This window comes from Bubalus bubalis, chromosome 19, assembly GCF_019923935.1.
Source record: "Bubalus bubalis isolate 160015118507 breed Murrah chromosome 19, NDDB_SH_1, whole genome shotgun sequence".
NCBI classification, from domain to species: Eukaryota; Metazoa; Chordata; class Mammalia; order Artiodactyla; family Bovidae; genus Bubalus; species Bubalus bubalis.
The window spans coordinates 35884933-35912392 of NC_059175.1; the positions used below are offsets into that span (position 1 = coordinate 35884933).

A 27460-nucleotide genomic window follows, 5' to 3' on the forward strand; every position below is an offset into this window, starting at 1 on the left:
CAGGCAGTTGAGAAGATACAAATGTGTCATATTTATTTATAAAGCTTTATTGAGATTTAAAAAAAAAAAAAACAGAATTGAATTTTACAGAGAAAAGAAGCAGGGGGAAAAAACAGCTGTAAGGTGGCTGTTTTCTCACAGGATAAATGGGGTGGACTGAGTCCATGGAAACATTCCTCACATGGCTGCCTTTCTGAGGATAGAGATGTATGTGATGGGGTTATGGCCAAGAAAGACATTCTAAATTCCAAAGGATTATACAAACAGTTGTTATTATTATACATACAGAGGCACACACACACACCAAATTAGAAATCCTTCTGAACATCAGTGAAATGTCACTCACACGGTGTGCTTTCGAGGGGGCTGCCAGGATGGAGCTACTCACAGAGGTCGGGGTATCCAGGCCGGGCGGCACACCATAGGACCGCTCCTGCAGGGACTTGTCTACACCGACCTCAGAGTAAAAGACCTGGAAAAGAGGCAGACATCCAACGTGAGAGCGGGGCTGACACTTCTCCACCAGACCGAGGACCCAAGGCCGGAGCTGCTCTCACAACCACAGTGGGTCTTGACGTGAGCTGCCTCACCTCTCACACACTAGCCCTTTGTCAGCAAACATCAGACATACCCGGCTGGGGTCGCAAACTCCTAAGCCTGTAGAAGCCGGGAAGAGATACATTGTAAAGTGGGGTAGAGAGGGCCAACCCACCTCCCAGTGTTTTTTTCTGAAACCACCATTCCCTCAGGAAGTCTTTCATTTTCCTACTTTTGCATCTACCTGTATCCAGAAATACATTTCTCTGCTTTAAAATGACGACAGGATAAGAGCTTGGTAAATGCGTTCTCTCCCTTGGTGAACGGGAGACAGGAGGGAATGGTGGGTCTGGGGTCTCGTGGGGAGTTTACAGCCCAGTGGACAGCTCAGCTCCAGCAGGCTTGTGGGCCTGGGGTGAGGATATATTCACAGAGATTTCAGAATTCCAAGAATTTATCTGAAACCTTCTAACTTCAAAACATTCACTCATTTTTAAAAACACTTTTCAAAGAAAATATTTTTTAAAAGACCAATCTTTCACCTCTCAGAGGTAGAAATGCATTCTCTGTCCCCTTCTCCACTTTACCTGTCCACCCCATCACTTTCATTCAGGTTTTACATTATTCTGTCCTTACTGACGACAGTGACTTCCCATCATTTCCCATGTTTCTGCTCTGGTCTCCAAATTTGACTGTGGGCAATTGGAGAGCAAGAAGCATGTCTTCCACTGAGTTTATATTTTCCCATCCCTGAACAGAGTCATTCTGTCGTTTTTGAGATTGCATCCAAGTACTGCATTTCAGACTCTCATGTTGACTATGATGGCTCTCCATCCCTTATTCCTTGGAAGGACCGATGCTGAAGCTGAAACTCCAATACTTTTGCCACCTGATGCGAAGAACCGACTCATTAGAAAAGACCCTGATGCTGGGAAAGATTGAAGGCAGGAGGAGAAGGGGACGACAGAGGATGAGATGGTTGGATGGCATCACCAACTCAACGGATTTGAGTTTGGGTAAACTCTGGGAGTTGGTGATAGACAGGAAGGCCTGGCGTGCTGCAGTCCATGGGGTTGCAAAGAGTCAAATATGACTGAGCGACTGAACTGACTGAACTGAACTGAACAGGGTCAGGACCCAATAGATCCAACTGACTTTCAGGACACTTACAAACGCCCTTTAAAGGGAAACATCTCCTCTGGTTTCATGGAGGGAGAGTGAGGCTCCCCTGACATGAGAGGGCTGATATCAGGAGGCCAGATCGAGAAGGAGCAATGATGGGAAGGAGGTGCAGTTCCCCCAACATACCCACTAGAGAAATCCCTGTGCCCAGGTACTCACAGTATACCCCATGATGGGGCTCGGAGGGTGCCTAGGCATCTTCCATTGTATGCTGAAAGCTGAACAGTTCAGAGCATCCAGCATGATATCAAGAGGTGGTCCAACCTTGCCTGCTCCAAAACAAAAGAGATGGTGTTAGAAGTTTCATGCATCCCACCATGAGTACACTTAACACAAGATGTAAGAGTGTGTGCTTACAGATGGAGAGCATACTGAATGATGATTCCAGAGGCCAGAAATGCAGACAGCTGTCTAGTAGGCCACTCCTGTGTCAGCTGACTGCACCAGACCTCTGCGGGCCCCTCCCCACGGGGCAATGGGAGGGAAATCAACTCAGCTACTGCCCACAGTCCCTTCTGTAACTGCTAATATCTCAAGGACCAGCAAAGGAAAATTCAGGATAGCATAGGCCAAGGAGGGTTTCCCTGATAGCTCAGCCAGTAAAGAATCCGCCTGCAGTGCAGGTAGCCCCCGGCTGGATTCCTGGGTTGGGAAGATCCCCTGGAGGAGGAATAGGTTACCCACTCCAGTATCCTTGCCTGGAGAATCCCCATGGACAGAGGAGCCTGGTGGGCTACAGTCAGTGGGGTTGCAAAGAGTCGGACACAACTGAATGACTAAGCACAGCACATGTAGGCCAAGGAGTGTGGAATGTTTTAAAGCAAGATAGTAATGGTGTTTTTTTATAACTAAGTAACGTATATGTTTTACTGCTATGTTATATAGATACATTTGTTTATATAGCTCATATATTCTTAATGTTGAATATTTAATAAATGTGGCTTAGTGTAGTCATAAAATGGGTTTAGGAAATTTCAAACATTTTACTGTATTCTTATCTTAAATAATTTTATGGTTATAAATAATAAAATTTACATTTATAAAAACAACATATGCAGATTTCAAAATTTAGAAAACACAAACAAAAAACTTCCATCATTCAGAATTGAATCCTGCCATCATTGTAATACAGTATTTATACCTTCTCTTGATTACATGGAATTTTTTGAAAGATATATAGATATATATACATACAGACATATTTACAGATTTTACTGATATAATGTATATATAATTTTAATGTTTTATTGTTGATTATATATAATATGCACATATACTCAATATATTCATGTTATTTCAATTAGTATATATAATACATATATATATATATAAACTGATAGTATACATTTACTAAAAAAAATTTTTTATTTCTGTATCAAGTGGACATTAGCTCTTCCACTTAATACATGTGCCATAATTTACAATTTATCTCATTTTACTATTGCTGTGCTTAATTTCTTTCTGATATTTTGCTATTTTTAAATAATGCTCCATGAGGGCAGAAACTAGGTATGTCCTGTTCAGAGCACAGAGACTAATTAATGGAAGGGCTCGACAAACACTCCTTGAGTGAATGAATATTCTTCAGTTTGATTTTACACTTACTAATATGTCCTGATGATCTTCCTTTTTAGTGACTGTCTATAATTCTGTAACATATCGGTTGGGATAGTCTCTGTTGCTGCTGCTGCTGCTGCTAAGTCGCTTCAGTCATGTCCGACTCTGCGACCCCATAGACGGCAGCCCACCAGGCTCCCCCGTCCCTGGGATTCTCCAGGCAAGAACACTGGAGTGGGTTGCCATTTCCTTCTCCAATGCATGAAAGTGAAAAGTGAAAGTGGAGTCGCTCAGTCTTGTCTGACTCTTAGCGACCCCATGGACTGCAGCCTACCAGGCTCCTCCATCCATGGGATTTACTCTCCACACACAGATATCTAATGTGTCTACTTATTGGGTTACTGCCGGGCCTTCCATCACCATTGTTTTCAATAACAGAAGCGCAGGCCTTTCTGGGGGACCAGGTTACAGAGGTCCAGCGCCAGCAATCAGCAGGAACTGCCATGCACACCTCCCACTGCCACCACTGCTGCCCCTCAGGGATTTGGCCTTCAACCCTTCTCTGGCTCTGGCTTGGTTAAAGACTTAAAGTCCCATCTGACTGGCCAAAGTAATGTCATGTGACGAACAGGTCACGTGACCAAAGGATCAGAAAAGAAATATCGCTTTTTTTCTGGTTTCCCAACTGGAAAAGGACAGGATGAAAGGAGTCTTGGAAATCGTTCTTCCACCAAGCCTATCTACTGCATAGGAGTCTCTCTAAAGGAGGACAGGACCTTAGGAAAAGAGTAGGGGTGGTGAGATAGCCAAATCCTCTGGTACTCAGAGCATGCACATATATTAACTGTTACTCTGCTGATCGACATTTAGTCATTTCCAAAATTTCACTGCTGAAAATAATGCAAAGAAGAACACCACTGTGTGTGTGTGTGTGTGTGTGTGTGCCTTTTCATGCACATGTCCAAGCATTTCCAAGATGGATAGCTATTAAAAATTATGAGTAAATGCATCATAATTTTTAATAGCTACTGACTTGCTCTCCAAAAAGGATTAAATAAATGAATCTTGAAGTACATTCAATGTTTTCATTTGGGTAAATAGAGTAGAACTTTAGTGTCTAAGACCTAATTTTTCAACCTCCACTCTACCGACATTTCAGGCGGTGTATTCTTTGTGCAGACTCGCCTGTTTTAGGATGTTGAGATGCATCTCTGGTCTCTATCCACTAGATGCTAGTAGCACCCACCCATCATATCTCCAGACAAAAATATCTCCAGACACTGCCAAATGTCCCGTGGTGGGCAAAAATGACTCCAGCTAAAAACTGCTGATCCAACAGAATGCATATTTTAAAGACGTTTATGTTAGTTGCTCAGTCATGTTTGCCTCTTTGTGACCCCGTGGACTACAGTTCACCAGGCTCCTCTGTCCATGGAATTTCCCAGGCAAGAATACTGGAGTAAGTAGCTATTCCCTGCTCCAGGGAATCTTCCCAACCCAGGGATCAAACCTGGGTCTACCTGTATTGCAGGCAGATTCTAATGTCGCCAAACTTACATCTAGAAAATTAAGGAATTTTAGAAACTTATGGAGGGGTATGAGAATGCCCAGTATAAGAAACACATCTTCACCAGATCTGATTGTTACTTTAAAATCTTTGTTACACTGATAAGAAAAAAAAGAAGAATATTTTAATACCCTCTTTGGCTATTTTTCCTCCTCCCTTAATGTGTTTCATACAGTTTTCAATCAGGTTGCTGCTGCTGCTGCTAAGTCACTTCAGTCGTGTCCGACTCTGTGCGACCCCATAGACGGAAGCCCACCAGGCTCCCCAGTCCCTGGGATTCTCCAGGCAAGAACACTGGAGTGGGTTGCCATTTCCTTCTCCAATGCATGAAAGTGAAAAGTGAAAGGGAAGTCGATCAGTCGTGTCCGACTCTTAGCGACCCCATGGACTATAGCCTACCAGGCTCCTCCATCCATGGGATTTTCCAGGCAAGAGTACTGGAGTGGGGTGCCATTGCCTTCTCCGTCAATCAGGTTAGTTTTCTTATTATTCAGTGATTGAAAAGAGCTCTTAATATGTTAAAGATCTGAATCATTTACCTACATTTTTTCCTATGTAGTTTTATATTTAGGCCAGGCTGTACTATTATCTATCACTGGCCAGTTTTATTGCTGAGTTGAGGTCTATGCTAATGAAATCTCAAAAGAAGCCAAGAATGGGAGGAAAAGATGGCAGAAATGATTTACAGAACCCTCATAGACCACAGAATAACCAATAAGCACAATCTCATCCTCAGTTCAGTTCAGTTCAGTCACTCAGTCATGTCAGACTCTTTGTGACCCCATGGACTGCAGCACACCAGGCTTCCTTGTCCATCACCAACTTCTGGAGCTTGCTCAAACTCCTGTTCTTCAAGTCTGTGATGTCACCCAACCATCTCATCCTCTGTCGTCCCTGTCTCCTCCCGTCTTCAATCTTTCCCAGCATCAGGGTCTTTTCCAAGGAGTCAGTTCTTTGCATCAGGTGGCCAAAGTAGTGGAATTTCAGCTTCAGTGTCAGTCCTTCCAATGAATATTCAGGACTGATTTCTTTTAGGATTGACTGGTTTGATCTCCTTGCAGTTCAAGGGACTCTCAAGAGTCTTCTCCAACACCACATTTCAAAAGCATCAATTCTTTGGCTCTCAGCTTTCTTTACAGTCCAACTCTCACATCCATACATGACCACTGGAAAAACCATAGCTTTGACTAGACGGACCTTTATTGGCAAAGTAATGTCTCTGCTTTTTAGTATGCTGTGTAGGTTGGTCATAACTTTTCTCCCAAGGAGCAAGCATCTTTTAATTTCATGGCTCCAGTCACTATCTGCAGTGACTTTGGAGCCCCCAAAAATAAAGTCTCTCACTGTTTCCATAGATTTCCCATCTATCTGCCATGAAGTGATGGGACCAGATGCCATGATCTTAGTTTTCTGAATGTTGAGTTTTAAGTCAACTCTTTCACTCTTTTATTTCACTTTCATCAAGAGGCTCTTTAGTTCTTCTTCACTTAGATCCTAGGAAGAGCACTGCTGTCTTTAATGGAGAAAAATTACAATCAATCAAGTTGAGCTACAGTGGATCAATGAGTGGGAAGCAGTCCTTGTATCCTTTGTGTATCTGCCATGGTTCAGGACAGAAAACTCTCTAGGTGTTTTTAGCAGAAAGGTGGTTACAAAATTGGTAGAAAGACTAGAGGAGTGGAATTCAAGAGTCTCTATTAGCTCTGTTTTACAAATATGTGAATAAATAAAGGAGAAAGAGAGAAAGATACTAGCTAGAGAGATGACAGCTAGCTAATTCACTATAGTGGTGATTCGGGACCAAGAAGTTTCTGCCTTCACACTTGACCCTGCTATTCTTGTTGCCACAACTGCCTGCAGAAACACACGGAAGTGGTGGTGAAGCTTGGAAAGGTTCTTGTGTTTTGTTGGCCTTTCTTGGCAGGAGAAACAGCAGCCAGGAAGTGGCCTTCCTCCCACTACTGCCTTCCATTAAGTCTCAAGAGTGCATCTAACCATACTGGATATAATTTACATGTAGAATACTGCCTGCAAGGCACTCTGGGAAATATTTTTATTCCTCCAGCTTTGCATTACAATAATGATGCTTAGAAGGAGGGTAAAACTGTTACTGTTGAACAAGCCAGTCCATAGGCTCTATGACATACTGGTACCTTAAGAAGCCGAATTCCAATATAGTATCTCTTTTACTTTCATATTCTCTAGGAAAGTGCTCAAATCAAGCCCTTCTGGGACACAGACAGGTATGATTTCTATTTTATTGGTATAGTCTTCCATTTATTTAATTTTCCACATACCTAACGAGTATGTATTGGGTTCCCATACATATCAGGCACTGGCTTAGTCAGTGAGGCTACATTAATGATAAAGAGAGACAGAGGACCATAAACAAGTTAGCAGGACATCACAGCCTGGTGTGAGGAGCATAAAGGGAAGGATGGAGCACTTTGGTGGCACATAGTAAGGAGACATCTGACTCCACCTGGCAGACTAGTAAAAATTAGACAAAGTGAGGATGGAGAGGCATCCCAAGCAGAGTGAGCAGTATACACTTTTTTCAAAGAGTCAGGGGAAGAACCACATAATATTAAATATATCTGCTGGTGCTCAGTCGCTAAGTCATGTCTGACTCTTTGCAACCCCATGGAATGTAGCCCGCCAGGCTCCTCTGTCCATGGGATTTCCCAGAATACTGGAGTGGGTTGCCATTTCCTTCTCCAGGGGATCTTCCTGACCCAGGAATTGAACCCACATCTCCACATCTCCTGAATTGCAGGCAGATTCTTTACAAGTGAGCCACCATGGACACCCAGTATAACCCTAGAGGGCCATAACTGAGGGGATGTGGGTAGTGAATGAGAAGGATGAAAGCTCCAGGAGTTCTGCCTTGGGCAGCACAGGGGAGAGGTGTGGGCCATCCACTGTTTAGGAGCACAAAGGCAGCTTTGACTGCTACTGATGTAGGAGGTGTGGTCATCAGCAGCTGGTGAGTAAGAGGTGGCCAGGTCAGACATTTGGGGCAAATACCAAAGCTATCCTAGATGAGTCCAGTGGTTAAAGATGGGAAATCACATTAGGGAAAAGAATTGAAAGTCAGATTTTTTTAAAGATAAACCTTCCTAAGTTTAAAAGAAGTAAAGAAATCAAAAGAAAAGTGATGGATTCCACTTCAGAAAACTTCATTATGCTTTTCAAATTTCACAGAAGAAAAAATCAAAACAACTGATCAAAGGGTGAACAACTGCAGCAGAATGACAGGCCAAGGGATATCTTTATTATAAAACTCATACATATTGAGGAAAAAGCATATCCAGGCCCTAATAAATAGAATATGGAGAGAGAACTCACCAGAAAGGAAGTATAGCTTGTAAATACACATGGCAAAAGATTCCATGAGTATTCCATTCCATTTGCTAGTTATCAAATAAATACAACTTCTTAAAATTGAGATGTCATTTTCACCTATTAAGTTAGCCAAAATGTTTACGTGATAGTAACTAATGCTGACAAGACTACATAAATGTGCTGGTCTCCAAAAATTACTGATGGCAGAGTAAATCAGCACAGGCATTTTGAAAGGCAATTTGGCAAAATGCTGTACTATCCATAAGTATTTTTCTTCCCTTGGACTCTCAGATGTGGGATTACAGTTGACCATGAGGAAAGAATATTAAGAGAAGGCTGCTCCCATGAAGATGTTCTTCAGAGAATCATCTGTGATGTAGAAAAATCATAAACAGCCTAAATATCTAGAAATAAGGCAAAGTCAGCTTCTGTTCTTCCCTTCACTCCTGGCCTAAAAACCATGATTCTTTAGTTTCTAAATCCACTGCTATCTGTCCATGTGCATTTTGGTTTCCATATTTCATCACTGCTATCTTCTGTCTGTTTTTTTTCTCCTCAGGTTGATGCCTTTGCCCCAGTTTACAAGTATTTCGGTGGGGTTTTGGAGGGACCAGTAGTAAATATGCTTTTTCAACCCACCATGTTTCACCAGAAATCAACTGATCTTTGTAACAGTATGGGACAGAGAAAGAAGACATTATTCCTACTCTACAGATGAAGAAACTGAGATCGAGAGTCTGTTGGTATAAGATCTCATTAGTGGGGCAGGAGACAGAGACAGTAAGTAACAAAGAAGAGAGGATCTTCTCTCTACCCCTTAAAGTTTGTGTACTCGGTCACTGGAAGGACTGATGCTGAAGCTGAAGCTCTAATATTTTGGCCACCTGATGCAAAGAGCTGACTCAATGGAAAAGACCCTGATGCTGGGAAAGATTGAGGGCAGGAGGAGAAGGGGGTGGCAGAGGATGATATGGTTGGATGACATCACTGACACAACGGACATGAGTTTGAGCAAACTCCAGCAGATGGTGAAGGACAGGGAAGCCTGGTGTGCTGCAGTCCAGGAAGCTGCAAAGAGTCAGACACGATTTAGCAACTGAAAACAACACCTCAGTGATTATGCCCACCTCCTCTGCTCAGCTCCACTATACTCTCTTCCCAGGCACTCTCATCTCTCCTTGTCATATACATATGTATTGGTGCCCCCCAAGTCCATCTCCCCAGGCCAGCCCACTCTCCCAGAGGACAGGTCTATGTACCCAGCTGCCAAGTGCACCCAGATGTTACGTGGGCCTCTCAAACTCAACACCTCCAAACTAAATCCATCATCTTTCTCTTTAACCTGAGCCCTTCCAGTAATCCTTGTTCAAGTACATGGTATCACCATCCACTATGACCTTCAAAAACCTGGAAGTCACGCTCAGCATCAAATTGATCACATGGAGTCCATGCTCTCCTGTTCATGGAGGCCTCAGAATCCTCCTCAATCCACTGCCTAGAGCAGCAGCACCACCTGTTGAGAGCTGCACATGCAATGGAACCTGTTTGCCACTTGTCAAGACTTCCCCAGATGGCACTAGTGGTAAAGAACCTGCCTGCCAATGCAGGAGACTCAAGAGACTCCAGTTCAATCCCTGGGTTGGGAAGATCCCCTGGAGGAGGGCATGGAAGCCCACTCCAGTATTCTTGCCTTGAGAATCCCATAGACAGAGGAGCCTGGTGGGCTACAGTCCACAGGTTGCAAAGTGTCGGACACGACTGAGCGACTTAGCACACATGCTTGCAAGACTTCCCTTAAGGTTTCTCTGGCCTTTCCAGACCCTAAAGAGTATAGTTACCCCCGCTCAGCTTGCTCAGCCTGCACCCTCCTCAGAAGAATGTGTGTTAATAAACTATTACGCCAATAAATGGAACTTTTTTTCTGCAAAGCAGTGGAAGACCACAGGACTGATGACTCTAAATCTTAGGAGTAGGAGGGCTGTATGAAGGGTCACCTTGTCATAAGGAAGCAGCAGAGGCCTTGTCTTAAGGCACATTTGTATTGTGAGCACAGCATTTCTCTCTTTGTGTGTGTGTTTGAGGTGTCCTTGAAGGAAGGGCAGGTCTCCAGCTGGGAGCCATCTGAAGCTGTATTTGCCCAGTCAGCACAATATTTACACAGAGATTGTAGGATCCTTGGAGTATCCATATAGGGGGCAGGCCGAAGGCAGGAGCACACCACCCAGTGGGTCCCTCCAGGCAAGTGGGGGTGGACCTGGAAAGGCCAGAGAAACCAGCTGGGAAGTCTTGAGGCTTGGCCTAGTACCAGTTTTGGAGATAAAGGGACATCGGAGTGTGGTCCCCACCAGAATGAGCCAATCAAAGTATTTCTCTCAATCTCTTCTGGCTGGAAAAGTGAAAGATTAGAAGGGAATCTAACGAGACTGACCTCACATCTCTCCAACCGGTGCGTCACAAGGAGAATGTCCTATCACTGGACAGGGCAAGTCGAACCCAAGCTACTCTCTCCAAAAACTCTTAAGGAAGCAAAAAAACTTTTGATAATTCTTGGAACACTGAGTTCCTCTAGGATTTTATCTATTATGATATAAAAACATACCAGTGCTTCCTCAGTATTAAAAAAGAAATCAAAGTGGTAGGCCACTAACATGTGGAATAAACAAGATTTAAGCAGTTAAATACAAAAATAACACTCATATTTAACCAACAATGCTTAGAATGTTGGATTATATATCATACAATAGAAAGCTAGTTTTGAAGAACTGTAGCCTTTTAAACTAGTATAATGCATTTATACAATATATCCGGAAGCTGTGTTTTTGTAAGCTAAAAGCTATACTTCTTAAGAGATAAATAAATAAAAAAGTGTGTTTCTTTGCCATGAGGGAGCTCTATTCTTTACAGGGGCTTTCTTCTTTGGAAGTTTTTCAAAACTGTGTTAGGATTTTGCATTAGAAACTTCTGAATGATTAGGTCATTTTCTCATGGTAATTTTATTTCATAAAATACTTTGACTTCCTGCACAAAATTCATCTCTGATTCAATTAGCTTTGTAATCCAATTCATAAAAACACTCCAAAATGCAAACAAAAATATCATCTGTGACAGAAATACATTGCTCGCTTTTTAGTTATTTGACTTTCACGGAATGAACCAAGTAATATTCACTGATGCAATGGAAAGTGCCCAGACTAACTAAAACTAATCAAGAAATTCTGAATAGGAATAAAACCTCGTTTCCGTCTTTTTGAAGCTTGCTCCAGCCATTATTACTAAAGCAAGCACTGTGAATATGTAACCAGGACCTGCCACTAGAGCCACTCTCAAGGTGATGCCTTCAAGGCAACACTAAAAATGTAGGTTTAGACACAGAACAGTGTTTGTTCTAGTTACCTGGGGATGAAAAATTGTCACACACTGAGGAGCAGCACAAAGTGTTTTCCAGAGCCCTTCTAGCTTCTTTTTTGTGGGACAGTTATGCTTTACATCAGGTTTCCCTGGTGGCTCAGACGGTAAAAGAATCCACCTGCAATGTGGGAGACCTGGGTTTGATCCCTGGGTTGGGAAGATCCCCTGGAGGAGGGCATGACAACCCACTCCAGTATTCTTGCCTGGAAAATCCTAACGGACAGAGGAGCCTGGAGGGCTACAGTCCCTGGGGTCACAAAGCATCAGACACAACTGAGCGACTAAGCACAGTACATGGTCTACATCACAATCTTGCTTCCCTCTGAAATCTACCATTCTAGGGTGTAATTCCAGAATATAATCCACAACACCAGAGTATAATTCCAGAGAGTAAGCCACCTTTCCAGAATGTACTTCACCCTTGCACTACGCCTCGGTTTACTCATTAGCTAACCACCGGGCTGGATTAGATGGTTAGAGTCCCCCCTACTCTGATATTCTACTCCCCTAAATACAACATGGGAACATCCCCAGAACACTAAAGGTAAGAGGGAAGAGAATGGCTCAGAGCAGTTCCTGGCACAGGTAGACCTAGATAGATGTGGGCCTTGCTTTAGAAGAACCAGTATGGATACTCTTTTGGCCACACCAGGTACCTTGGCTTGAGTGTGTGTCCCAGGCCACGACGACACGCCTGTAAGAGCCTGGGGCACCTCCACTTGCGGACCACTTCCTGAGCACCCTAGACCCTGGGTTCCCTGCCCGAACAGTCCTGAGCATGCGTCCTGGTCTTCAGTGGCCTCTTCCCTGGGTCTGCTCTTCTGAGGGTGACCCATGCTGCTGGTGTGTGCACCCTCAATGACAGGGTGGCCAGTGGGTTGCTGTTTGCCAGGATGGGTGGTGGACGGAGCTGGGGTTGTTGGCTGGGGTGTCCACATGTGTGCACAGGCACAGCCTTGAAGGAGGGACAGAACAAGAGGAGCCCCAGACCAGGCCTTAGGGACCAGTCCTGGCCACGCTGCTTCTTTCAAAGTAAAGCTCAAGGAGTCTGAGAAATCTAAATTTGAACCTGGTTTTCCAAGTCATCATGAAAGTATATTGGTCAGGGCGGAAAGAGAGAAAACTGTATCTAATAGTTTACTTAGTGAATGGATTGTAAGTTTTTACAGGTGGTATGGAGGTGTCCATTTGAACTCTTGCTCTGGATGCACTAGCAGAGGGGCAGGCCCGCCTCCAAGAATCACACTGTTTCATAAAGGGGGGTTCAGCTGGGTTCATAAAGGAGGGTCCAGCTGGGTTGTGAGGGGATCTTGCAGAGGAGTCCTTCCGGCCCAGCTGGGGTCTTCTGGAAGAGGGAAATTTAGCTGCGAGCCTCTAACAACATTCCTGTTAAGAATCAGAGATGTGGATGGACCTAGAGTCTGTCGTACAGAGTGAAGTAAGTCAGGAAGAGAAAAACAAGTATCGTATATTAATGCATGTATGTGTACGCTAGAAAAATGGTACTGATGAACCTATTTGCAGGGCAGGAATAGAGACACAGACACAGAGAACAGACGTACGCAGATGGGGGCAGGGGGATGGGGTGGGACGAATTGGGAGTGTAGGACTGACAGATATACCCTACCATGTGTAAAACAGATAGCCAGTGGGCAGCGGCTGCAGAGGGCAGGGAGCACAGTTCAGTGCTCTCTGATGAACGAGATGGGTGGGATGGGGTAGGGTGGGAGGGAGGCCCCAGAGGCAGAGGATATATGTATACAGATAGCTGATTCACTTCGTTGTATAGCAGAAGCTAACGCAACATCATAAAGCAACTACAGTCCAAAAAAATTTTTTTAAAGGAATCAGTCAACAAGCCGAGCATAGCACAGATGCCAGAAAAGGAGAGGGATGCTGGAGAGAGTGGGAGCACCACAGAGCAACCTACTAGGGTAACAACTAGATGATGGACTTCAAGGCTCTGCTCTCCCCTAACTCCAGGTGTGTTAGAGAGGGTTAAGGCAAAAACCAGCTGTTAAGTGCCTACTGTGTGTGAGACTGCCCTTGTGACCTTTGCTGTCACTGGTGGGAGCTCACTTCTGACCACATTAACCAAGAAAAGCAAGTGGACGCTGTGAGCCTCTACTAATGAGCCGCCTGTTGCCACACACGCCTGCACATATATACACACATGTACACATGCATGCACTTCCTCCCCACCCCAAGCAGAAATCATTTAAATCACTTCACAGTGATTCATTATTAACAATGATTAAATGCTCAGATCTTTTAACATGGGGGAGGACAAAGAAACTTAGATTATGAAATCTGACAAAAGCATCTGGACAAGAATATAGAGAGAAGATTTTAAGCTAGAAGTAAATTGAAAGTGTCACTCAGTCACATTTGATTCTTTGCAACCCCGTGAACTGTAGCCCGCCAGGCTCCTCTGTCCATGGAATTCTCCAGGCAAGAACACTGGAGTGGGCTTCCATTTCCTTCTTCAGGGGATCTTCCCAACCCAGGGATTGAACCTGGGTCTCCTGCATTGCAGGCAGCCACCAGGGAAGCCCTCAGAAGGGAGATTCAAGTTCATCTAATCCAGCAGTTCTCTGAGGTTTGGGAGCATCCGAATCACTCCCGCAGACTGGAATAACAGATTGCAGGTCCCACCTGGGGGACCTGATTCTGATTCTGTAGGTGAGGGATGGGGCCCATGAATGTGCATTTCTAACATGCTCTTGGGAGATGCCGATGCTGCTGGTTTTTAAACCACAGTGTGAGAACCACTGGTTTGCCCTAACCTCTGATTTTAATGATGGGGAAGCTAAAACTGAGAGCAGCTAAGCATCGTGTGAGATCTCAGCAGCTGGTGAAGAGATGACACTAAGATCCTGATCTGCTCAGTCCCTCGTCAGATGCTTTGGAGCATCCAGCAGCACCTCCAAGTTTCACAAAGCTGTAGTGGCTTTCAATTGGAGGCTGGCCTCCAATCAGGTGTGCCAGTAACTCTCAGCTCCTTTGTTGCTTCAGTATAATCACATTCCCCTTAGAGGGCATGTCAATGGTGGTGGTTTCAGGAGGATGCCCCTATAGGGTATTTCAAAAATCTCTGAACGTCTGGGTCCAGGACACTGATGCATGGAGTTTGAAGAAGCTGTGCAGGTGGTCCTGATATACACCTGGCTGAGCCCCACTGTGAGTTCCATTCTTCCAGGTGGTCTCATCCATCCACACAGTGTCCCCAGGCACCTGCCTGATGTATCTTTTCAAGCTAACTAAATTAGAAATCTAACTGGATTTCTCAGCCTTGATGGCTCATAGATACTCCAAACCCCAAAATGTTTTAGTTTGAAGCCATCTTCAGTCTCCAAATCTCCTCTCCCATGTTCCCCACAATCCAAAAATCGGGGAGCATCTTTAGCTCCTCCCTCTCTCTATGTTCCAGATGTAACACTGCCCCCAACAGCCCACAGAATGTAAGCTCCATAAGGGCCAGGCCTTTTGCGGTCAGCCTTTAATCCCTGGCACCTATAGTAGTCTCTAGAATATAACAGGCAGTCTGGAAATATTTGCTGTCTGACTGACTAAATGATTGATCAAATAAATCCACATCTTCCTTCTAGTTCTACTGCCATGACCTCAGTTCAGCCTCCTATCAGACTCTACTGACATCCCCAAATTAGCCATAGTTTGTTCTCCCGGATGCCCAAGGTACCACAAGGACCACAAGAAAAAAGAAATCCCAGTTGGCAAGAGTGGGTTGCCACTCCGCCACTAGACCCCTGTCTTGGTTGGAACCAAAGGCCATTTACTCGAGATCAGACCCGCTGAGGCCTGTGGGTCATTCCAGTCTGTGGTCTAAAGAGAATGCCTCATTCAACCAAGCTCTAAGCAGCAAGGGTCTGCTGTAGGAAACAGGGTCATCTTTCCAAGAGGGTATAGAGGGGACACTGGGGAAGGACCAATGTGCTATTTGCTTTTACTGTGAATTCTCCCCATCCCACAGGCCTGAAGCCACAACCATGCAGGAGGTCCTTGTAAGGGCTGGGGATGATGATGTCTGCAAGCAGCCTCCCATACAGTCCACTCAGATGACTTCAGAGAAAATGGCCAGTGTCCACAGAAGGCAACCCTCCCTGCAATTCCTCTGCCTCACTGCTAGATGAACGGACTTTGGGGATTACTGTGACTTCAGTGAGGGTCTTTGTGAGAAAAGAAAGAATCCCCATTAAAACATCACAGTGATTGTTGCTGCAGGCAAAATCCACAGGTGAAGGCAAACTTTAGTGGGGGAAACTCTGGTAAAGAGAATACTTATAGGGACTTTCCTGGTGGTCCAGTGGTTAAGAATCTGCTTTGCAATGCAGTGGATGTGGATTCGATCCCTGGTCAGGAAACTAAGATTCCATATGCCTCCAGGTGACTGAGCCTGAACACTTCAACTACTGAGCCAATGGGCTCTGGAGGCAGTGTGTTTCAACTAGAGAGCTCGCATGCCGCATCGAAAGATCCTGCATATGCAACTAAGACCCAACGCAGCCTGGAGTGGGTAGCCATTCCCTTCTCCAGGGGATCTTCCCAACCCAGGGATCAAACCCAGGTCTCCTGCATTGCAGGAGAATTCTTTACCAGCTGAGCCACAAGGAAAGTCTAAGAATACCGGAGTGGGTAGCCTATCCCTTCTCCAGCGGATCTTCCCTACACAGGAATTGAACCAGGGTCTCCTGCATTGCAGGCAGATTCTTTACCAACTGAGCTATCCGGGAAGCCCAAATAAACAAATAAATATTTTTAAAATAGAGAGAGAGTACTTACAAAGACAGCCTCAAGGTAACTCATCAAAAATATCTACTAATGATGCTTCCCTGGTGGCTCAGCTGATAAAGAATCCGCCTGCAATGCTGGAGACTTGGGTTCGATCCCTGGGTTGGGTAGACCTCCAGAGACGGGAATGGCTACCCATTCCAGTATTCTGGCCTGGAGAAATAAGGGACTGTATAGTCCATGGGGATCACAAAGAGCTGGACATGACTGAGTGACTTTCACTTATTTCTTTCAATGACCATAGTTGTTTCTAACATGCGTCCACAATATCTTTAATATTCTTCCTCCAGGAGGTCGAACTTAACTTTCCTCCCCTTCAGTATGGGATGGATTTAGTGGTTCACTTCTAAGGAATAGAAGATGAAAGGGAAAAAATGGTAGCTTAACGCTGGAGAAACCTGGAAGACACCACTTTAACCATGTGATCAAGGTTAACATCACCAGTGAGAAGTCATGTTGACATCATCATGATTTGGTGGGATATGAAGGATAATTCATTTCTCTAGTATGCCTGCCAAAGATGCCCAACCCCAGTCTAATCATTAGAAAATATTAGACAAATCCAAGTGGAATGACACTCTACAAAATAATTGATCAGTGTTCTTCCAAAAGGTCAAGGTCATGAAAGACAAAGACTGAGAATAGTCCACAGATTGAATGAAACTGAGGAGATATGACAATGAAATGCAGTGTGCTACCCTGGATAGATCCTGGAACAGAGAAAAAGACATTCGTGAAAAACTGATAAAATTTGAATAAGGACTGTACACTTGTTAGTAGCATTATAGGGTTAGCCTTGATAAATGCACCATGGCCACATAAGATAATCGTATCACGGGAAGCTGAGCGAAAGACATACAGAAACTCTATACCATTGCCACAACTCTTCTGTAAATTTAAAATTAATCCCAAAATAAAACTACCAAAGAAAAAATATAGATCCTTCCCTTTTTTTTTTTCATTATAATCCCAGAAAGGAGACCCTTTCGCTCCTGCAGAGTCCCCGTCCCAGGCAAGACTGTCTCCCTGCTGGAGCAGAATTGTCCTGAGCCCTGAAAATCAGCAATGGAAAGTTGGTTATCACCCCAGCCTGCCGACTTGTGGGGCCTGCGCAGCCACAGTGACTCTGAGAAGAGCAGCTTTCACGCTTCCTCCTTTCCTCAGAAAAAGGTTTCTCTCCCATTTCCTCCTGCCAGCAACTGGCCCTGCACCGTATGGCGGCCCATCTGGTTGGGGTCTCCAGGCTACACCTGCTTGAGAAGCAGCTTCTGCCTTTCCCTGTGAATCTGGCCCCTGAAATTTTCAGGGTGGTGGCAAGAGGCCTTTGGCCAAAACTTCACCCATGGCTTCTTCCTGGTAAAGCCATGGGGTTAGTAGAACATGAAGCTTATTAATCAGTAGACTGGATTAGCTTGTATGTGATCGCAAAAAGGTTTAAAATGTCTTGTCCTTCAGGGAATAGAGATTTTAAAAAAAATTTTTATGTAGACCATTTTTTCAGTTTTTATTGAATTTGTTACACTATCACTTCTGTTTTATGTTTTGGTTTTTTGGCCACGAGGCATGTGAGATCTTAGCTACCCAACCAGGGATCAAACCCACAACCCCTGCATTGGAAAGCAGTCTTAACCACTGGATCACCAAGGAAGTTAGGGAATAGAGAATAATAGTCATTTCAAAACAGAAATGTAACCAATCACCTCTCCTTTCCTAAAGTGCTGGAAATCTTAAAGACAGTAGTTTCATAGTTTGGGGATATGAATTTGCTAAAGATGATAATGGCTATAATTTGCTGACCACTATCTCTAAGCCTGGCACTCATCAGCACTTCACAAAGAGAGTCCCTTCCTCCACTTCCGAGCCCATAAGTTATTTTTACACAAGTAGGGAAAGGAGTCCTCCTCTGGGGAGACACAGATCCGCAGGCCAGGGAAAGAGGATGGAATTTCCACCCCAGGTTGTTGCATCCTCAACCATTCATGGATTAACACAGTAATTCCAAACTGGATTCTAGATCTCTGCAACTACTAACTGCAAAGAAAAGGCCTGACGTTGTCCCTCTTTTTCATTCTTTCAACAGCTCTGCAAGATACTGTAATTATACCCATTTCTTAAATGAGGAAACTGAGAACAGACAATTATTGCCATGTTCAAGATTATAGAAAGTGGAGCAGCCAGGATTTGACCTCATGCCTCTCCAACCCCAAAATGAATGTTCTCAATTACTTCCAAGATTATGTGATGGAAGAATCATTGGAATGTTGATGGGAAGAAACAGATTTACTCCACGGGCAGTGATTACTGGCAAAAATCATATCCTACTTATTTTGCCTTTGGACCAAAACAGCAAGTCTTCCCTTGCCCTCCACCCTTTCTTAATAGCATCTTAAAAGGTAACATAAAACAATGGAGAAATTTTATTCTCCCTAGTTTGGGGCTAGGGGTCAAACTCATCTGACAAGATTATTCCCCAAAAAAGAAATAATGAGAGCAACTGAATTGGACCTCACAGCTCAAGGAGATTCATGGGGTGATGAGGGTCATGTTGTAGGAACCTGGGCTTTTGGAAGGCAGCAGAATGTGAGGAATTGAGCCTGCGAGATGGAGGAGATGCCAGATCTTCGATAAAAAAGACAAACTTAACAAAACTATGGAGTAGAGAGTAACAGTAACTGAATTCTGTTGATTCCTTACTATTTGTCAGTTACAGTTCTAGAGACTTTGGATGTATTAATTCAGCAATCTCATAACAACTCTGAGAGATAGGTACTACTATTGTCCTATTTTGGAGAAGGCAATGACACCCCACTCCAGTACTCTTGCCTAGAAAATCCCATGGGCGGAGGAGCCTGGTAGGCTACAGTCCGTGGGGTCGATAAGAGTCGGACACGACTGAGCGACTTCACTTTCACTTTTCACTTTCATGCGTTGGAGAAGGAAATGGCAACCCACTCCAGTGTTCTTGCCTGGAGAATCCCAGAGACTGGGGAGCCTGGTGCACTTCCGTCTATGGGGTCGCACAGAATCGGACACGACTGAAGCGATTTAGCAGCAGCAGCATTATCCTATTTTAGAGGTGAGGAATTTGAAAAAGAGAGAGATTACGTAGCTACTGCAAGGTGAGGGAGACAGACCAGGAACCAAGGACAACTCCAGAGCCTGGAGGAGTAACACATGGATCTTGGAGCCAAATTTGACTGGCCAAAGAAGAAATGGGGAAGAGGGGAGCAAAGACATCTGGGCTACACTAATAATAAAAACAAATAAATATAAGGACCAGATTCTGTGCTTAAACTCTTTATCCCCAGTAAAGACAATCCAAATTCATTTTACTATTAGTCACTCAGTCATGTCTGACTCTTTGTGACCCCATGGACTGTAGCCCATCAGGCGCCTCTGTCCATGGAATTCTCCAGGCAAGAATACATTCCCTTCTCCAGGGGATCTTCCTGACCCAGGGATCGAACCCAGGTTTCCCGCACTGCAGGCAGATTCTTTACCATCTGAGCCACCAGGGAAGCCCAAAATTCACTTTACTAAATACTAAAATCTATGGACCTGTGATATTATTTTAGTATTTCTAAGCCATGTTAAAAAAAAAAAACCTATCCTTTTGGAGGTACATAATTTCAATGAGAGATGAACATTATTTCCATAAAACCTGCTGTCTCTTCTTATCAGGAAAAAACAGGATAGCATATTTTATTATCAACAAATCTAGATGTATAACAAAATACCTCTTATATACCACTTATAACTCATAGTTGACCCTTTCTATTTGCTACACATACTAATCTTCACAAAGAACTTCCTTCTGCAGATGAGAAAACTGAGGTTGAGACATAATAACTTGCCCCAATCACACACCCATAAGTAGCAGCTAGTAATCAGGTAAGCTGGTCTCCAAAAACCAAGCACTTCAATCACTAAGCTCTAGAGCAGTCTCTCTGATCAAGGATAATGCCAAAGTCCTTGTCCCCCTCTAATGCTTCCAGATCCAGACCATATGTGCAGGTCTGTTTATTTTCATTTATTTATTTATTATTTTTTTTTTTTTTGGCCATGCAAGCAGCATCTAAGATCTTAGTTCCTTAATAGGGATCAAAACCATGACTCCTGCAGTAGGGGCACAGAACCCTCACCATTGGACCACCAGGAAATTCCGCAGGTCTGTTTAACTATGGGATATAAGATCTTATGATTAGTTAAGAAAGTAAGATTAGAATGTCTTACATATATACTTTGGAAACATAAAAATGCACAGAAAGTATATTTGTGGAATGAAAGAAGGAAGGTTCAGTGTGGCACTATAGCCAGTGAAGGGACATAAGTTGCATAAACACTGACCATGCCTATCAGGATTTACGATCTGATTAAGGAGAAATGATAAACATAACTGAAACAATAAAATATGAAGAGCTGTCTATTGTCCAGCAAAGCAAATCATGCCATAGGTAATAGAGAAGAGGGACTGGAATCACTAAGGACTATAAAATCTAAGTTAGAAAATCAATACCCAGAAAATGAGATTTGAGATATGCAAAGTCACCTTAAAGAAATGGGATGATAAGACTTGAATAAAGTATGTGGCCAACGATCAGGCAGTATGCACCTCCATGATGCCCCTGTGGTACCCGTTTGGATTAGTCAACGCTCATGTCAGATCATTTGTTAAATACTTTGACTCTTAATACTCAGTTCAGATAGACTAGGTTGTGCTGCTCTAATAAATGACCCCCCAAACCCAGAGGCTTACAACAGCAAGGATCTATTTACCATTCATTCACAAAATCACCATGAGTTGGCTGCAGCTCTCCTCCACATTGCTTCCACAGTAGCATTCTACCAAGATATGAAGAAAAATGCTATCCTGGGGGTTGGGGGGTAGGCATGCAGAATTCATGTGGAACACAGGAAAAGCGAGTCAGAAAGGCAAATGGCAGTGATAACCACCTGGGCACTGTCCAGGGAAGCTAGTGCCAGGGAATCTTCATCGTGGCATGGCTGCATCCCTAAGTATCTCCTCTCAACAAATACCAGTCGCTCTGTGACCTGTTCAGAGCCCAAAGACAGCAAGAAGAACAAAACTCTTAGGCACCTATTGCCCATATCCTCACATTCACATAATTGTTCTGGCTCTCTCTTAAAATAGTGGACTTGAAATACCTTTCAACTATAATTAAAACACCACGGTATTGGCATGGAAATGGACAAGCAGATCAATAGAACAGAACAGATAGCCCTAGAATGTAAAAAACTTAATTTATGATAAGAAACGCATCTTGGATCAATGGGTAATGAAAGAATTATTCAATAGATGACACTAGGGCAACTGGTTAGCAAATTAAAAGAGAAAATCAATTTCTAGCCTTAATTCATACAACACACAAACATAACTTTAACTCCAGATGAATTAAAGAATTAGATAAGTTTATAGTTTTAAAGACATAAACAAGATGCTCCCCATTCACCCTCATCTACCCCAGCATGTTTATTTTTAAAGTTTTGTTAATAGAAGAAATCATATGCAAAATAAACAGGTTATACAACTTTTTAACACATTTCCTTCTGTTAAAACAACAACCAAAGTTAAAATACAACTTGGGTACAAATATTTACAGACAGAAAAAAACGTTAATATGATCTAATATATAAAGAACTCATATGAAACACAACAGAAATATTTTATGATATATAGAGAAAAATGGACAAAAGCATGAACAGACAAGTTACTAAAAAAGATGATGTTTTTTGAAAAAACACAGAGAAAAACATTCAAAACACATGAGTGATTAAAAAGTAGAACTTACTGCAATACTGAGGGCCATCGCTTATCTACAAATTGAAAGAATTTTTAAATGATAAAACCCAGTTCAACGGAGATGTGTTTTTATACATTTTGACTGTAGTTTTACTTATACAACTCTTTTGGAAAGTAATCGGGCAATGTCTGAGGATTCTTGAATATATCCAAATATGACATAGTAGTCTGACTTCTCATGATCTATCCTAAAGAACATCTCAGATATAAAGTGAAAAAGTATTATGCAAACATGTTCATCTCAATATAATATTGAAACATTTAAAAAAAACCCATGAATTCAGGCAAGAATATTTAAGTAAATTATAGCAACATATATGTAAATGATGGTCTTTCATAAAAATGATGTTTATACTAATATGAGGAAATACTTTTATCATGTTACATAAACAAATCAATCCACAAAAATGAACGCACACACAGAAATATGCAGAGCAAAACCCTGAGAAAAGATCATCAAAAGTTCACAGCAGTTGGCTCAAAGTGATTCATTTTTCTTTCTACTTTCCCATATATTTATATTTTCTCTAAAGAGCATGCATTATATTATGAGAGAAAAACAAGCATCTTAATAAATAATTGATAATAATAACTGAGTGTTGACTGTGTCAAGTGCTGTACTGGGTACTTTACAAAACCAAGGCAGACACTGGTATAGCTAAAGGCAGAAGAGTAACATCTAACTCTTACTAGATGTCAGATACGTTCTGACTGATCCCCTATATTATCCCATCATTAAGTTTGTTATGTCCCTATTTTACAGTTAAGAACCCGAGGCTCAGTGAGACTGAGTAATTTTTCCAAAATCACACAGCTGGCGTGTCTGTGATGGAGCCAGTATCTGAACCAAGATAGATCTGTTCCAAATCCAGCTCTTGTGACTATACCGTGACTCTTGCCTTGTCCACTGCAACAACCTGATGGATACCATTTTACAGATGAGACGATTGAGGCTTTGAGTACGTTAAGTGACTGTGATCACAGGATTAGAAAGAAGCTTGTGTGTGAACTCAGGCATTCCAACTCTAGAATACTCCCTTCTGCTGCCCCTCCACCCCCATCCCCAGCTACTGGACACATCACTCTTTAAATAACTAGTACACACAGCTCTCATGCTTTTCTCATTTTCCCTCTGCGGCCCCTCTCCCTCACTTAAGAAACTATACTCTCAGTTTCCCAGGGCATGGATGGCCCAAGACCTTTAATAACCCTTGCTTCCCTTCCTTCTTTGCATTCCTTTCTCAACATTTCCAATTCTAGGCTTGCAAACTTTCCTTCAAGTTCATGATTTGATAAAGACCTTCATAGGGAGGGGAGTGTAAATACTTTACAGTGTTTTCGTAGACGTCTTTATTTCCAGTCTTGCTTCTATGGAAACAAAAAATACACACACACAAAAATAGACAGGTGGCTGCTGCATACAAAATGTCAATAGTCTCACACACACACTCTCTCCCTATGCGTCTAAGTAGGAGGGAGAAAGACAAGGGGCAGGCAGAGAGAGGCTGGGGGTGGGCAAGGGGGAGATGCTCATCCCCACGTCTGGCCACCTCTAGAAGTAATCTCCCAGGGCTCCCAGGCTTTCTGACACAGAGTGACACAGAGCACATCATTCTTCAGTAGTTATTACATATGAAGAGCTCTTTGCAAAAAGGAAAGAGTTTATTAGTCAAATTGGTTTAAAGAGTGGAATGTCGGATAAAATGCCTCCAAGATTAAAATCTTAATGAAGGTCACTGTCACTAGATTTGCAACACTGTGTTATGTTTGAAAACTGTCTGCAAAGTCAGGCTAGAAAGGTAAATGATAATGGCCTTAATAGGTACAGTAAGGCATTAGGAAAAAATTGATACCTTTTTTTTCTCTTCTTAGTCATTAAATTATAACATTCAAACAAAGAGACTTCTAGAGAAGATGAGAAAGTATAAAATAAGGCAGGAAGGAAGGTTGAAATATTATAGGGGTGAAGCATGGAATAGCTTCATATAATAATAACGAAAGAATAATCATAGCATGGCTTCCCGAGCGGTCCAGTGGTTAAGAATCTGCCTGCTGATACAGGGGGGAGACAAGTTGGATCCCTGGTCTGGGAAGACTCCACATGTCATAGGGTAACTAAGCCTGTGTGAGCCACCACTACTGAGTGTGTGACTTAGAACCAGTGTTCCGCACCAAGAGAAACCAGCCAGGTGAGAAGCTCTCAAACCACAACTAAAGAGACCTCCAATTGCTGCAACTACAGAAAACCAAGCAGAAGCAAAGAAGATCCAGCACAGCCAAAAGTAAATAAATAAATACTTTTAATAAAAAACATTATCACAGACACTTTCTGAGCCCTGTGTGTCACGTAAGATCTGAATAATTTAACTCAATAAGTTATTATGTTGTTGTTTAGACGCTCAGTCATGTCTGACTCTGCAATCACATGGACTGCAGCACGCCAGGCCTCCCTGCCCTTCACCCTCTCCCAGAGCCTGCTCAAATTCAAGTTAATATGTATAATTAATTTAATCCTCAAAATAATTCCACATCATAGGTGCGATTGTCACTCCCATTTCACAGATAAGAAACTAGTACAACGTTATACAGCTAGCAAGGGACAGCTGGATTTAGACTCCATTGTCTGACCCCAGAGCTCAAAGCTCTTACCCACTCTGCTAATCTAAAGAACGCAACCTCAGAGCAAATCAGTGCTTAGGAGGGCAAAAGGAAAGATGAGATGGTTTGGGGATTTTTGAGAACTAAGAGCTGGAAAAGCATAGGTGAAAGGTCAGCCAAACCTGTTGACGCACTTTAAAAGGTAAGAATCAACCTCTGCTCCAGAGATGAAATATACCATGTAATGTCCATGCTTTGTGTGTACCTCAAGTAACTGGCAACCCTTAAGGATCAGAACTGTACGAGCGACTTGGGATTCCCCATCATGACTTATTTGAGCCTCTCGGTGTCACAGTTCTTGCCGGGAGCTGTGGTGGTGGTGGTCAGTGTCATCGTGTGGTGTTGGGTTATCACCATTCATTATGGTGAGAGGCAATATGCAGGCTGGACCTTACCTGCCTCCAAAGAGTTGAATTTACTGTCCTGAAGTGGACTGTCTGTCACCTTCCCAAGTTTTTCATTTGTTTGTTTTATTTTATTTTATTTTTAAATTTTATTTCATTTTTAAACTTTACATAATTGTATTAGTTTTGCCAAATATCAAAATGAATCCGCCACAGGTACACATGTGTTCCCCATCCTGAACTCTCCTCCCTCCTCCCTCCCCATACCATCCCTCTGGGTCGTCCCAGTGCACCAGCCCCAAGCATCCAGTATCGTGCATCGAACCTGGACTGGCAACTCGTTTCATACATGTTTTATAAGTTTTTTTTGCTTGAGGTTTTTTTTTTGTTTTTTGTTTTTTTTTGACTCTGCTGGGTCTTGGTTGCTGCACACGGGTTTTTTTCTAGTTACAGTGATCAGGAGATGGAGCAACATAATCCTGCTTTGTACTCCTCGGTAGTTCATTCCTTCCTTCCTTCCTTTCTCTTCCTTCCTTCCTTTCTCTTCCTTCCTTCTTTCACTAATGTTAGTGATTGGCTTACATATAATTAACACACTGTGGGTTCCAGAAGAATGAAATGCTTTTGTTCCTATTTCTTCTCTCAGCCTTATCTACATTCAGTGGCATGTTGGTAAAGGTTTTTAAATGCCTTCATTTGTAGCCCTTGCCAATTTCTATGGTGTAAATACACCGCGGCCAGTTCTAAGTCACCTGTGAAATATTATTGAACACAGAGTTGGAAAGAGATGTTCCTTTAGCACATAATTATGCAGTATTTCCATAGTTCAAGTCCTAGATATAAATAATCTCAAGAACGTAGATAACAAAATGCAGTAAAATAATCAGAAAAGTGATGAGTTTTGAGGATTTGATTGTAGGCTCATATCATTTAAATTGTATAATAGCTGTGTTTAACTGCTGGTAAAATTCTTAAAAATTGAACAATTGGCTCTTGTGAGTTGATGGAAGCTGGTACCCAGCACACCATTGTGACTAATTTCACCCAGCTGCCACCATGGAATTTGGATCCCTAGGTAGTCACCAGGATTCTGGCCTGGAAAATCCCATGGACAAAGGAAGCCAGGTGGGTTACAGTCCCTGGGGTCACAAAGAGCTGGACATGAATGAGCAGCTAAACAACAAAGAGGCGGTCACCATGTGCTGCTGTCCAGTGGGCAACGCAGGGCCCAGCCTGCTTAGTGCAATACACAGACCTGGAGGTGGTACCCAGGCTAGAGCGAATCCTGGCTCCTCCCACCAGATTCTTTCTCCTCCCCGATTCCTCTTCAATCTGTCGAGCTTGGTAAGGTAGCCCTGATAGAAAGAAACAGTTAAGAATTCTCTGGCCCTTCTTTCTTTCTCTAGAGCCAATCACCATCATCTTCTTCATCACTGCTACATTTTTTTGACCATCCACTCTATGGTTTAGGTTCTTAACACAATTTACTTTTAAACCTCAGAGAAACTCTATAAAGTAAGCATTAAATATGATAGTTTGGGGATAAGGAAACTCCAGAGAGTATAAGCAACTTGCTTAAGGTCACGCAACTAGAGAAATGCCAGAGCTAGCATTCTGATCCAGATCTGTCTGGTTCAGAATTTGGTACTCTTTTCCATGCACCTATCTCTTGGTTGCCAAGCTTCCTATCTCTTGGTACAACCCAGCTCTCACCACATGCAGGGCTCATGGGCAGAAGACACCAGTCAAAGTTTGACCAAGAGAAGAGAGAGAGTTGTGAGAGTGCTGAGAGGGGCCCCATTGGTCAGCAGGGCCTCCCATCCCTGAGAAGGATGGACTGAAAGGGGCAGGAATGGGACCAGCTGAATTTCAAACATTAAAAGAACATTTTGGCCATGTCACTTTTATATGATAAAGGCTAGCCTTTTCTCCTTTATAGTGATTGTTAGAGGGGAGAGGTTTTTAAAAAGGCTACTTGAAAAGAACATGGAAGAAGAAGTCTGTTTATTCCTAAGGGGACATCTCTCTAACATCTTTTTCTGGGAAAGTATTCTTTCCCACACAAAACTAGGGGGATGGAATCAGTAGGCCTTCCCCAGAAGCTGAAAGCAAATTGAGAACCAAGAGTATGAGCAGATCAGAGAAATAGCAAGAGAGCAATCAAGGTCACGAGAAGCCACATCCAGCCCTCAGGCCAGACTCAGCTACAAGGCTGAGGGCAGTGTAACTCTG

The 27460-nt window shown here is 43.0% G+C and overlaps 1 protein-coding gene across 1 annotated transcript in view; it reads right to left on the reverse strand.

Annotated features, from left to right (window-relative positions):
* EGFLAM (EGF like, fibronectin type III and laminin G domains) overlaps positions 1-27460 on the reverse strand; it is a 195209-nt gene that overhangs the window by 125078 nt on the left and 42671 nt on the right. The window contains exons 2-3 of the mRNA XM_044932653.2: positions 1879-1988; positions 389-472 (exon numbers count right to left, since the gene is read on the reverse strand). Coding sequence (XP_044788588.2) covers positions 389-472; positions 1879-1988 — 194 coding nt within the window. The remainder of the gene's footprint in view (positions 1-388; positions 473-1878; positions 1989-27460) is intronic.